This window comes from Pseudophryne corroboree, chromosome 4 (genome assembly GCF_028390025.1).
Source record: "Pseudophryne corroboree isolate aPseCor3 chromosome 4, aPseCor3.hap2, whole genome shotgun sequence".
In the NCBI taxonomy this organism is placed as follows: Eukaryota; Metazoa; Chordata; class Amphibia; order Anura; family Myobatrachidae; genus Pseudophryne; species Pseudophryne corroboree.
Genome location: NC_086447.1, coordinates 172529397 through 172543598, shown reverse-complemented (window position 1 = coordinate 172543598; position 14202 = coordinate 172529397). Strand labels below are relative to the sequence as shown.

The 14202-nt window shown below is 43.2% G+C and overlaps 1 protein-coding gene across 1 annotated transcript in view; it reads right to left on the bottom strand.

Annotated features, from left to right (window-relative positions):
- LOC134909105 (serotransferrin-B-like) overlaps positions 1–14202 on the bottom strand; it is a 102980-nt gene that overhangs the window by 27607 nt on the left and 61171 nt on the right. Inside the window, exons 12-14 of the mRNA XM_063915543.1 lie at positions 10303–10461; positions 9482–9632; positions 2018–2082 (exon numbers count right to left, since the gene is read on the bottom strand). Of these exons, the coding sequence (XP_063771613.1) occupies positions 2018–2082; positions 9482–9632; positions 10303–10461 (375 nt within the window). The remainder of the gene's footprint in view (positions 1–2017; positions 2083–9481; positions 9633–10302; positions 10462–14202) is intronic.

The following is a 14202-nucleotide window of genomic DNA, read 5'->3' as shown; positions in this document are numbered from 1 at the left end:
GGCGGCGGCCGGCGGGATATGAAGGGCAGCTGTGTCAGTCCCACCAGCGGCGGCGGCCGCCGGGAATAGCCACCGCTGGCTGTTTGTGTAGCCTGGGCCCTCCACTCTGGCAGCTGGGCCGGGCCCGGGACCAGAGCCGACCCTAAGCATAGGCAAACTAGGCAAATGCCTGGGGCTTTTGATATGCCTAGGGACACCAACAGCTTCTGCTGATTAAAATGATATGCAGCATGCCTATATTCTGTGTGTAGCATTTTGTATGCAGATACAGCCACAGTTGCACACAGTATATAGGCATGCTGCATATCATTTTAATCAGCAGAAGCTGCTTGTGCACACAGCAATGCAAATAAGATGATTTTTCATTTAAAAAAAGGTGCCCGGTGTTATCAGAGCTGGCCAGGAGCTGCCAGCTGATTCATGCCAGGCATCTTTTGCTTCATGGCGCATTGAGGCAAGATTTATGAGGACACATCTGTATCCAAGCAGGCAGGGGTCACAGTGTTTACGGCCGTGTGATTGCTATGTGTGGGTGGGTTATTTGTGCAAAAGTGTTTGGCATATGTGTAAGGGGCGTGTCATGTATAAATGCATTAATAATGTGCAGCAAATGTGTAACGGGCATTATGTGTGTCATTATGTGTATAAGGGCATTAATAATGCGCAGCAAATGTGTAAGGGACATTATGTGTATAAGGGCATTAATAAAAGTTGTAATAATGTGAAGGCGCATTATGTTTATAAGGACATTAATAATGTGTGTCACGTGTAAGGGGAATTATTGTGTGGTATTATGTGTATAAATACATTACTAATGTGTGGCATTATGTGTATAAGGTGCTCTTCTGTGTGCTGTTATGTATAGAAAGAGCACTACTGTGTGGTCTAATGTGAATATAGAGCAATATGGTGTGATGTAATGTGAATAAGGAGCAATTCAGTGTTATGTATTGTGAATAAGGGGCACTACTGTATGATGTAATGTATAGAAAGGGTACTATTGTGTGGTCTATGGTGTGGTGTAATGTGAATAAGTAGCAATTCAGTGTGATGTAACGTGAATAAGGGACACTATTGCATGATAAAATGTGAATAAAGTTGTAGTACTGTATGGCGGATTTGAATTGGGGGTACTATTGTATGGTCATGCCCCTTTCCAGCAAGAACATACCCATTTTTGGGCTATGCACCGAATGTGCGCACTGTTCCTATATAAAATATAGGGGGTAGGAACACCAAAATAAGGACTGCTATAGGTGAGAGGTGATGGTGCTGGGAAAGGGGTGCAGGGTCAGAGGCTGAACTAGCAGTGGTGCTAGGGGGCACCAGCCGAAATCTTGCCTAGGGCATCATATTGATTAGGGCCGGCTTTTCCCGGGACAACTGTACACAGGGCACCCCCTTGATGGCGGCCCTGCTAACATACCACACCCCTTCATTGCCATCCCTTTACGAATAGTGTTGTTATTCTTAGTTGATAAAATAGCTTAAAGTGTTGTTAAGGTACAATCACAATAAATTAATAGACGCCTTAGTCTATTGAGCATTTTAATTCCCTATCCCTCAATTATTCTGCTACCCTAATGTACGAGTATCTCATCAAATGTTGCCTATGTTAAGTCAATGTTTCCAACACAACTACCCTTCTTCGTGTTTCTCTCCATACCACATCCATTCCCTTTGTTCCCAATAAAGCTGTTTGAAAAAAAAGTACAATTGGAACAGTTGTATGATTTTATGATTTACCGCCTTACTATTTAAACCGTATCTAATTAAAAAAAAAAGATAGAATAACATTAGCGTTCTTATAATTTGAAAATAAAGAAAAGTTATTTTTGGCAAAGCCAACAAAGCAGAAGGACACAAAAATTGTTCTACTCATTAATCTGCAAACAGTCTCCCATCATGAAGTGGTTAATACTAAAAATGTAATTATCAACATCATTCACCAGCATGTTTGCATGTACTAATTATCTGTACCTTTTAGAGAACACTTTTTAAAAACCTTCTTACTCACCTGTGAAGCTGTCAAAAACTGTTTTTTCCTTTACAAAAGCGACGTCTCCTTTTTCTAATAGACACCTGAAACAGTACACGAGATGTCATTTATCAATCCATCATACTATAGACTATATTCATCTCTCTAAAATAAAATCCAATATTTAGCTAAAGGAAGGAGATAACAACGGCAGACTGACCAGACGTGGACAAAGACGGGGTGCCCATTATAGGAGCTGATTCTTCCCCGGGGACTTTGAACATCTATACAGCTTTTTTAAGAGCACTTCTCTTGTCCGATTTCTGGTAGAAAGCCACCTTCATAGAAACCTGGATTGTAACATCATTGAATGTCAAATATCCATTTATGAAATTAATGGATCTTTCCTATTTTTAATCTTTGTTATTAAATGCAATTTGTTTTTAAATATATATATTGGATTTTATTTTGGTGATGAACAATTCTTATGCATATTAGATATACAGTATGTGATGAACATACTGCATTAGATTATTTTTCTTCCTTTTTTTATATATATTTACTCTGGACGTTTTCCATGTATAATACCTGCAAGGTATTCCGTTGTGAAGATACACACACAGAAATAGAGGATTCATACTTTTAAGTTAAGTTGATCTTTTCCTCTTCTTTTTTAATTGTTGATTATAAGCACAAAGGGAAAGGTGCCCCATACCAAAAAGTTTTCCTAAACTCATTTGAGGGTGAGGGAACACCCTTTGTTGGGACACCCTTCCATTCTTTGCTGCTTAATTGCGCAAATTGTGATAAGTGCAAAATCTGTTTTAGTATATATTCATCTCTACATTCATCATATCCCAATGTATTTTGTACTACTAATGACTGCACTATGTTTATAACTGTATAAATACGCAGTACTGTACCCTGCTTTTCACGCTGTGCACTGTAAAAGAAAGCCTGTAACCCAATTATCACATTGCATATATAGGGGTGGTCTTCAGTATGCCGACTGTCGGGATCCCGTCGCACAGTATACCGGCACCGGAATCCCGACAGCCAGCATACCGACACTTTTTCTCCCTCATGGGGGTCCACGACCCCCCTGGAGGGAGAATAAAATAGCGTGGCGCGCGTAGCGAGCCCACAAGGGGCTCATTTGCGCTCTCCACGCTGTCGGTATGCCGGCGGTCGGGCTCCCGGTGCCGGTATGCTGGTCGCCGGGAGCCCGGCCACCGGCATACCATACTACACCCCATATATAGTATCCTAACTATAAAACATTGACTAGATGGAATAGAATGAAAGGAAAAGTCCTAATCTAGGAATGGTGTGAAAACCAAACATACATACTGTATATAGATGTAATGGTACTGTACAAGGTATACACACGTATATATATGTAATGGTACTGTACAAGGAATAAACATACATACTGTATATAGATGTACTGGTAATGTACAAGGAATAAACATACATACTGTATATAGATGTAATGGTACTGTACAAGGTATACACACTTTATATAGATGTAATGGTACTGTACAATGCATAAACATACTGTATATAGATGTAATGGTACGGTACAAGGAATAAACATACATACTGTATATAGATGTAATGGTACTGTACAAGGAATAAGCATACATACTGTATATAGATGTAATGGTACTGTACAAGGAATAAGCATACATACTGAATATAGATGTAATGGTACTGTACAAGGAATAAACATACATACTGTATATAGATGGAATGGTACTGTACAAGGAATAAACATACATACTGTATATAGATGTAATGGTACTGTACAAGGAATAAACATACATACTGTATATAGATGTAATGGTACTGTACAAGGAATAAACATACATACTGTATATAGATGTAATGGTACTGTACAAGGAATACAATGTTGGTAACATACATTCAAATTTACACAGATGTAATGGCATAGAACACATTATTTTGTATTTGAAAGCCAATGGTGAACTGCTGACAGTGAGGAAGAGCGAGCCTGGACTGTTCTTGTGTTATAGTGATAGATGTGCGAGCAGAGGTAGTGGACGAGAGGAGGGTTGCTACTGTATGTGCTGTCCCCATGCAGGACCCCTCCCCTCTTGCCAGTGCTTTTGCCTAGTAGATCATTGCACTGTTCCAGTGGCTCCTGCACACACGCAGATCTCCAGTAAAATAGCGATATTGCCATCTTACCAGTGCTGCAAATGCGCAGATCTTCAAGAAAAAGGGCTACCATCCCATTTTCTCAATGATTACAGGGCATATGACTAAGAGGTAAGTATATACTGTAGGTGCTGGGTGTGTGGTGGTGGGCGGGGGGGGGGGGCTCTGGAAGTGCACTGCATACCCTGCGCCCATTATAAATACACCCATGTGTGCAAGACTTCCGGACCAGCCAATAATGAGGCTAGGCAGCTCAAGTCATGACTCGTTACACATGCGGAAGCGCTTGTTTATGCGTGTCTAAAGTAATGAACCCATTCATACAGAGTGCTGGGATGCCAATGTCCTGCCTTACTCTATAGCTGACTTCACTGTATAAGCTGTCAGTCAGCAGCCCTGCACCACCCCCGGCTCTCACACACAGTGCCAGAACGCAGAGCTAGACTCCTCCCCGTGCCCCCAAAGCAGAAGTACTAAGAACTTAAAACAAAGCTACCTGGGCGTCATGCATGCGAGAAGGAAACTATCGATGGTATATTACCAGGTAGTTTGTTACCATCAATGGTTCCAGTTAACAATCCCATCGATGGCAACCATCAATGAATGAGGTGTCAATGGCCATCCCTAGTGTCCTTAGGACACTCTGGGCAGAGCTCTACTTCCCAGAGCTAATGACCCTGCACCCTAGGCATGACATCCTGATGTCACAGGTTTAGAGGGCAGGGCCATCACAGAGTAAACTGCAGCCCTGTTATGGAGCTGGTGAAAATAATAGTTTTTATGATATGTCAGGAAGGCTGCTTACTGGATGGGTGCATTGATTATAAATATCACCAAACACATTCCAAAATAACGTCTATAAACATTATATTCTTACTATTATCTCTGTGTATTGTACCATTCCATTTCACTTTTATATAAAAAGAGAATTTCTACTGATTATTTCTTCGGCAGGGTCCACCAGTTATCCACAGGATAACAATGGGATATGATGAAGCGACAGCAGATTTGCACCAATCGGTCAAAGCTTTTCCGGCTTCCCAGCTTTTCCGGCTTCCATATATCCCCGCCTCCTTGCTCAGGCAAATCAGTTTTTTTTGGGTGCGGCAGGAGCCGGACCATGGTCAGAGGGCTGCTTCTTTTTAGGCAACCAGAAACCCCCCTTGCGTTTGCCTATGAGGGTGGGAGGCCAACTTCTACAGTTTGCACAGATCTGGTAGCAGTCTACAACAGATGCCTGGGTGCAGGAAGCGGTATCTCTAGGTTATGCTTTTGCCTTCAAGAAGCACCCTCCTTGAAGGTTTTTTTGTACCAGCCCATCTCGGGTAGAGACGAAGGCCAGGGCTTTGTTAGAGGCAGTTCAGAAATTGCTTCAGTCAGGAGTAGTCATTCCAGTTCCTCCTGCACGAGGACAGGGTTTTTACTCCAACCTGTTTTTAGTTCAGAAGCCAAATGGGTCATTTCGGCCCATTCTCAATCTCAAAGTACTGAATAAATACATTTGGGTACCTTGGTTTTACATGGAGACGTTACGTTCCATCATTTTGGCCATGGAGCCAGGGGATTGTATGGTATCCCTGGATATATAGGATGCTTACCTACATGTTCTTATAGCACTGTCCCATCAGTGCTATCTCAGGTTCACTATCCTCCAACAGCATTTGCAGTTCCAGGCCTTACCTTTTGGGTTAGCCACATCTCCCAGAGTATTTACCAAGATTATGGTGATAATGGCAGCTTATCTCCGCCAGCAGGGGATAAGAATATTTCCATACCTCGATGATCTTTTAATTCTGCCACAGATGCAGGAATTGCTCTTATGTCATCTGCAACAGACAATAACGTGTCTGCAGAACCATGGGTGGCTCATAAATTGGGCAAAATCATCTCTGGTTCCGTCACAACGGATGACTCACTTGGGGCTGTACTGGATTAAAGTCTTCAGAGAGTAATTTTACCTCTGTACAAGATATCCAAGGTTCAGTCAAGGATTCAGAACTTGTTACACAGTCAAAAGGTATCCATTCACGCAGCAATGCGCGTGATGGGTTTGATGGTGTCAACTTTCGACATGGTGGAATTTGCACAATTCCATTCGAGGCCTCTGCAGCGTCTGATTCTTGCCAAATGGAATGGGTTACATCAGACAATAAAACACAGACTACGATAGAAGTAAGACGGTCATTAGCCTGGTGGCTACAGACACCCCATCTGGTCAAGGGGATATCAGATTGGGAAATTCTGACAACAGATGCCAGTCTCCAGGGCTGGGGAGCAGTGTAAGGTAGGTTGTGTTTTCAGGGACAATGGACCAAGGAAGAAAGTTGCCTGCTAATAAATATATTGGAACTTCGGACCATATACATGGCACTGATTCAGACAAAAGACATTCTTCGGGGAAAACAAGTCCAGATCCGTTCGGACAATGCGACGGCATTAGCGTACCTCAACCATCAGGGAGGAACTTTCAGCTGAAAAGTGATGAAGGAGGTAAGTCACATACTAAAGTGGGCAGAACTTCATCATCCAGCCTTGTCCGCAGTTTTTCGTTCCGGGAGTCCTAAACTGGGAAGCAAACTTTCTCAGTCGACACGCCATTCATGCAAGAGAATGGGCTCTACAGTCGGAGGTCTTCCAGACTCTAGTAGACAAGTGGGGGTTGCCAGAGATAGATCTCATGGTGTCCCGTCTGAAGAACAAAGTGCTCACATATGGGTCAAGGACAAAGGATACCAGAGCGATCTTTGTGGATGCCCTGTTGGTGAGATGGGATTTTTATCTGGCTTATGTGTTTTCTCCAATCACACTATTACCAAGGGTGGGGAGAAATATAAAGCAAGGAAAAAGGTGCCATGATACTAATAGCTCTGGCTTGGCCCCAGAAGACATTGGTACACAAATGTGCAGAGGATGTCGATGGATGTTCCACTTCTGCTCCCTCAACATCCAGATCTACTGATGCAGGGTCCTTGTTATCGCAGACATCTGGATCGACTGACTTTGATGGCATGGCTCTTGTAACCTCTATCCTGAAGTCAAGAGGATTCTCACAACAGGTAATTCAAACTACGCTAAGACCAAGGAAACCTTCCTCAGCTCGCATTTATCACCAAATATGGCAAACCTATATTCATTGGTGCAGTGAACGGAAAATGGATCCTAAGTCTTTCAGAGTTTCCAGGGTCTTAGCATTCCTTCACACAGTAATGGATAAAGGTTTGAAGGTGGCTTCCTTGAGAGTGCAAGTGTCAGCATGCTGTGCATTCAATCTCCTTTTGTTCCTTCTACAGTGCGTCTAGTCCTGAAAGCCCTTCAAGTTGCCCCGTTTGAACCACTTAATAAAGTGAATCTTAAATGGTTGACAGCTAAAGTTCTCTTTCTACCTGCTATGGCATCAGCTAGAAGAGTATCAGATTTAGGGGCATTGTCATGTCATTCCCCATTTCTGATTTTTTTATCCAGATAAAGCAGTTCTCAGAACTAGATCTGGGTATCTTCTGAAGGTGGTGTCTACATTCCACCTTAATGAGGAAATTGTAGTCCCGGCTCTTCAGGTACCAGGCCTTTCTGCGGGAGATGCATCGCTGGACGTGGTCCGTGCATTAAGGATCTAAGTCGATCGTACCAGTGCAATCAGAAATGCAGATTCTCTCTTTATTCTCTATGGATTTCACAAGAGAGGATGGCCTGCTGATAAGCAGACACTGGCAAGATGGCTTCGAATGACGATTTCATAAGCATATTCTCAGGCTGATCTGCCTTTTCTGGTTAATGTCTCTGCTCACTTTACTTGTAAGGTAGGGCCATCATGGGCAGCACAACATGGTGCTTCTGCAGAACATATATATAAGGCAGCCACGTGGTATTCCATTAACACATTCATTAGACATTGTGCCTTGGATAGCTTTGCCACTCATGACGCTGAATTTGGGTGAAGGATTCTCCTGTCCAATCAGGAGCGTCCCTACCACTAAATTGCTTTGGAAAATCCAATAGTTATCCTGTGGATAACCTGTGGACCCTGCCGGAGAAATATACATTATGGTAAGGACTTACCGTTGATAACGGTATTTCTCCTAAGTCCACAGGATCTACAGGGATCCCACCCTGACGCACCTGATTTGAGGATCCTTTTACTCACTAACCTCTTCCTTCTTATACGGAAGGGTGTGCATGTGTGTTCTTATCTCCTGATTAGGGCTATCTATGATGCTTCTGCCTTGAGCTTTGGAATACAACTGATTTGCCTGAGCAAGGAGGCGGGGATATACAGATGGGCCCGTTGCATGCTGGGAGACCGGAAAAGCTTTGACCGATTGGTGCAAATCCGCTGTCGCTTCATCGTATCCCACTATTATCATGTGGATCCTGTGGACTTAGGAGAAATACCGTTATCAACGGTAAGTTCTTACCATAATGTATATTTTATGCCATCTCTTTTATGAGGAGGTTTGGGGTGGATTTATCTAGGCTTAGAGAAAGATAAAGTGGACGTCGATAAAGTGTTATCCAATCAGCTCCTAATTGTCAAGTTTCAAATGCAGCCTGTAAAAGAACAGTTAGAAGCTGATTGGCTGATACTTTGGGCCAATTCAGATCTGATTGCAGCAGCAAATTTGTTAGCTAATGGGCACAACCATGTGCAGTGCAGGTGGGGCAGATATAATATGTGCAGAGAGAGTTAGATTTGGGCGGGTTATTTTGTTTCTGTGCAGTGTAAATACTGGCTGCTTTATTTTTACACTGTAATTTAGATTTCAGTTTGAACACACCCCACCCAAATCTTACTCTCTCTACAAGTTATGTCTGCCCCCCCTGCAGTGCACATGGTTTTGCCCATTAGCTAACAAATTTGCTGCTGCGATCAGATCTGAACTAGGCCCTTTATCTCTTTCCAATAAATCCCCCCCTCTAATGTTTTGTACTAATTTGTATCATTTGAACTTTTTGGAAAAAAGTCTTGGCCTGGTAAAACACTTCTGCAAACTTTTTTTTAATAAGAAGGATTGAAATTAGAATGATCAAAAGCATATTTAATCAATCAATTAATAGATCAATCCATCCATCCATCCATCCATCCATCCATCCATCCATCCATCCATAAAGAATAAGCTGTAGTAACATCCTACTGAAACCTATGCAATGTACAATTTTCTGAGCCCTCAAAATATAATGTACAGTACTAAATGCTTAGGCACTATTATGGTCACTGCAAAGGGCAGGTTCTCTGACCATAGAGAACAGGTAGTATTTGTAGAGGACAGCTCAACTCCATGACATTCAACCAGCAATGTCAAAACCTCCGAGTCCATATTCCATTACCTTAAAGCTCCTGCGTAACCATAATATAACTCTTTACTATTTGCAGAGCATTTCGTGTTGCCCAGTTTATCCTTTGGGTCACCGACACACAGTTTGCAGAGGTTAGAATTAACGTCAGATCCCGGGGCACAGCTCTCTTTGAAGAATGTTGCTGCCAAAGTAGATAAAGATGACTAAATACAAATATATTTCATTAGGGATTCATGTCTGTCCAAAAAATATATATCTATTGTTGGTATACTGTATTTTCTATCATATACTCATACTGTATCACCTATATAACCTTCTACAAACACATCTACTCTTTGAGGCCGATGTTGATTTGGGCATACTTCACTTTGTTTAGTGTAAACTGGTACTACATGTGACCATGAAACATCCTTATCCATACTTTGTTGCATTTTACATTTGCAACTATTAATGTGTCCTAATACACTATTGCTTAAGTCGCACCAAACAGCCCTTTCTCGGTGAGCCAGCTCCTGTGCCACACAGCTTACGTCAAGCATCTTTTTTTCTTCTTTTTTGCACGAGGGGGCAGGACTGTACCCTGTTGCGCATATCACACGTCCATGAAGATTCTATGCTACCTCAATATTTTGATGTTGCAGTGATGTTCCTAGACTGGCCTGGGCATTCTGAAATGGCCTTGGTTCTTTCTCACTGCACCCCAACCCCAACCAACCCCTCCCTGCTGGGTGCGTCTGAGCACAATACACATATTTTGTATAGCTACTGTATACTCTAAAGAACAAGACATTTTTGGTGATACAGGGAGGAGTAATTGAGCAGACAAGTAATGTTTTTTACAGAAGACTCACCCATATCACAATTGCCAGTTTTTTTATTAATTAAACCAACAGGAATAATCCATCCAGCGGTGCGCCCAATGGCCGTATGACATGTCTTCTTGTCTTTAAGGTTGTTCCATGATATGTTTTTGTAGCTTTCCTTCACCACAGCAACAGCATAATATGAGCCTTTGTTAAAATGACAAGAGGCAGAATAAATGTTCTACATTCTCTTTTTTAGTATGTATTTCAGCAATATCATGAGCTTCTAGACATAAAAATAATTTGTCAAGTTAAATATCACATCACTGTATATTTAAAACACTGAAGACATATTCTGTGGGGCCATACGGTAAACTGACAGTTATAATCTTCTATCATGTCATTGTTTTGTTATAGAGAATGTGTTTATAACTAACTAGACCCATGACCAGAGGTGTAAGTAGACGTGTGGGTCCAAAGCCGGCACTACCCAGTAGTAAAAAACCCACATATTCACATGGACTATGGTAGTTACTCTCTTGCCCATGACCATCAGAGTTTGCTGTTGAAGAGAGTGCTGTCTTCTTCACTGCAGGATCTCTATAGTAATGGAGTCAAAACCTCTGACCCAAAGCGCTACTGTGCATCCGCGGCCATATACTGCGTTCTTCCTCTCTGTCCTCCAAAGTGATACCACGTGACCATGAGTGTCTCCTGATGGAGACTATGCCATAAGTACAACAGAGCCTATATACAAATGTGTCACAACCTCTGGATGCTATATACATTCCACTGCCCCCACTGAGTATATTGCAGCAAGCCACCAGCGTTAACCCACTATTGGCTGGATCTGTGTTACTACATGTTCCTGCATTGTATACAGTACCTGCTGCATTAACCCTGTGTGAACTCACACCTTGTTTGTACACGGTTAATATACCAATCCCTGGTTAAGCTATTCATCATGCAGATTGACCTCCATCACACATCATTGACACCTATCAACACCATAGTTTCCACCAGTATTTGCACACACAGGTAAGACAACAGAATTTTTCCTACACACTAAAGCTGTGGAAAGAGCAAGAACTGAATATGGCTAGTGGTGTAATAAAGACGTATGCTGCCGGGGACAAGACTAAAATTTGGGGTTCCTTATCCTTTAGGCCAGGGATGGGGAACCTTCGGCCCTCCAGCTGTTGTTGAACTACACATACCAGCATGCCTTGCTACGGTTTTGCTATTTGCCCATGGTAAAACTGTTGCAAGGCATGCTGGGATGTGTAGTTCAACAGCAGCTGGAGGACCGAAGGTTCCCCATCTCTGCTTTAGGCATTAATAATAAATGAATAACTCTAATTAATAACTGTTTTCAATTATTTATTTTTATTTTCACTTTTGTTGGGAGGATTTTGGGACATGGATAGAAAGAGGGTAAAGAGATGTAAGGATCACATTAAGGGTCTATGGGGGTTATTCAGGTTTGTTAGCAAACCAAAAAAGTTAGCAAGTGGGCAAAACCATGTTGCACTGCAGGTAGGGCAGATGTAACATGAGCAGAGAGATTAGATTTTGGTGTTTTATATTGTTTCTGTGCAGGGTAAATACTGGTTGCTTAATTTCTACATTGCAATTTAGATTTCAGTTTGAACACACCCCACCCAAATCTAACTCTCTCTGCACATGTGACATCTGCCCCCTGCAGTGCACATGGGCCCTCATTCCGAGTTGTTCGCTCGGTATTTTTCATCGCATCGCAGTGAAAATCCGCTTAGTACGCATGCGCAATGTTCGCACTGCGACTGCGCCAAGTAACTTTACTATGAAGAAAGTATTTTTACTCACGGCTTTTTCTTCGCTCCGGCGATCGTAATGTGATTGACAGGAAATGGGTGTTACTGGGCGGAAACACGGCGTTTCAGGGGCGTGTGGCTGAAAACGCTACCGTTTCCGGAAAAAACGCAGGAGTGGCCGGAGAAACGGTGGGAGTGCCTGGGCGAACGCTGGGTGTGTTTGTGACGTCAACCAGGAACGACAAGCACTGAAATGATCGCACAGGCAGAGTAAGTCTGGAGCTACTCTGAAACTGCTAAGTAGTTAGTAATCGCAATATTGCGAATACATCGGTCGCAATTTTAAGAAGCTAAGATTCACTCCCAGTAGGCGTAGGCTTAGCGTGTGTAACTCTGCTAAATTCGCCTTGCGACCGATCAACTCGGAATGAGGGCCATGGTTTTGCCCAATTGCTAACTTTTTTGGTTTCCTAACAAACCTAACTAAGGCCCAATGTACTATCGCCCTCATTCCGAGTTGATCGCTCACTAGCTGCTTTTAGCAGCTGTGCAAACGCTAAGCTGACGCCCTCTGGGAGTGTATCTTAGCTTAGCAGAAGTGCGAACGAAAGGATCGCAGCGCGACTACAAAAAAAGATTGTATAGTTTCAGAGTAGCTCCAGACCTACTCTTACCTTGCGATCATTTCAGACTATTTAGTTCCTGTTTTGACGTCACAAACACGCCCTGCGTTCGGCCAGCCACGCCTGCGTTTTCCCAGGCACGCCTGCGTTTGTATGTGACACGACTGCGTTTTTACACACACTCCCTGAAAACTGGCAGTTACCTGCCATAAACACCCACTTCCTGTCAAGCACTCTGCGGCCAGCAGTACGATTGAGAATCGTCGCTAGACCTTGTGTAAAACTGCATCGGCTGTTGTGAAAGTACATCGCGCGTACGCAGTGCGCAGTGCGCACCATACGCATGCGCAGAATTGCCGTTTTTTGGCCTGATTGCTGCGCAGCAACCGAAAGCAGCTAGAGAACAACTCGGAATGACCACCTATGTCTTGGAGAGAGTTAAACAAGACAGCAATAAAGTACCGGCTAACCAGCTCCTAACTGTCATGATACAGACTGTGACACGGTCAGATGTACTAAACCTTGGAAAGTGATAAACTGGACAGAGATACAGCACCAGCCAATCAGCTCCTAACTGCCATGTTAGCGCCGGGATTGAAAAATGACATCTAGGAGATGATTGGCTGTTACTTTATCTCTGTCCACTTTATCTCTTTCCAAGGCTTAGTTGATCTGCCCGATAGTCTGTAATATGGCCGTTAGGAGCTGATGACTGGTATTTTATTGATGTCCCCTTTATCTCACTCCATGGCTTAAGGTGCATACACACGGAGAGATTTTAACTATGAGAGATTTTGACTGAGCAGTAGGAGATTTTGACTAACTTTACCAGCGATTTTGGCTATGAGTGATTTTGGCTAACTCATTTAAACGGGGATGTTTTCACTTTTCCAGCGACCTAGTTGAAATTGTCTTGCCTGCACAGTCTATTTTTAGCAGCGATAGCGACCTGGCGGGGACGCGCATCGCTATCGCTGGCTGTGTACACACAGAGCGATGGGGGTCATTCCGAGTTGTTCGCTCGGTAAAAATCTTCGCATCGCAGCGATTTTCCGCTTAATGCGCATGCGCAATGTCCGCACTGCGACTGCGCCAAGTAAATTTGCTATGCAGTTAGGATTTTTACTCACGGCTTTTTCATCGTTCTGGCGATCGTAATGTGATTGACAGGAAATGGGTGTTACTGGGCGGAAACAGGCCGTTTTATGGGCGTGTGGGAAAAAACGCTACCGTTTCCGGAAAAAACGCAGGAGTGGCCGGAGAAACGGGGGAGTGTCTGGGCGAACGCTGGGTGTGTTTGTGACGTCAAACCAGGAACGACAAGCAGTGAAATGATCGCAGATGCCGAGTAAGTCTGAAGCTACTCAGAAACTGCTACGAGGTGTGTAATCGCAATATTGCGAATACTTCGTTCGCAATTTTAAGATGCTAAGATTCACTCCCAGTAGGCGGCGGCTTAGCATGAGCAAATCTGCTAAAATCCGCTTGCGAGCGAACAACTCGGAATGACCCCCGATATGCACTATGGGGGT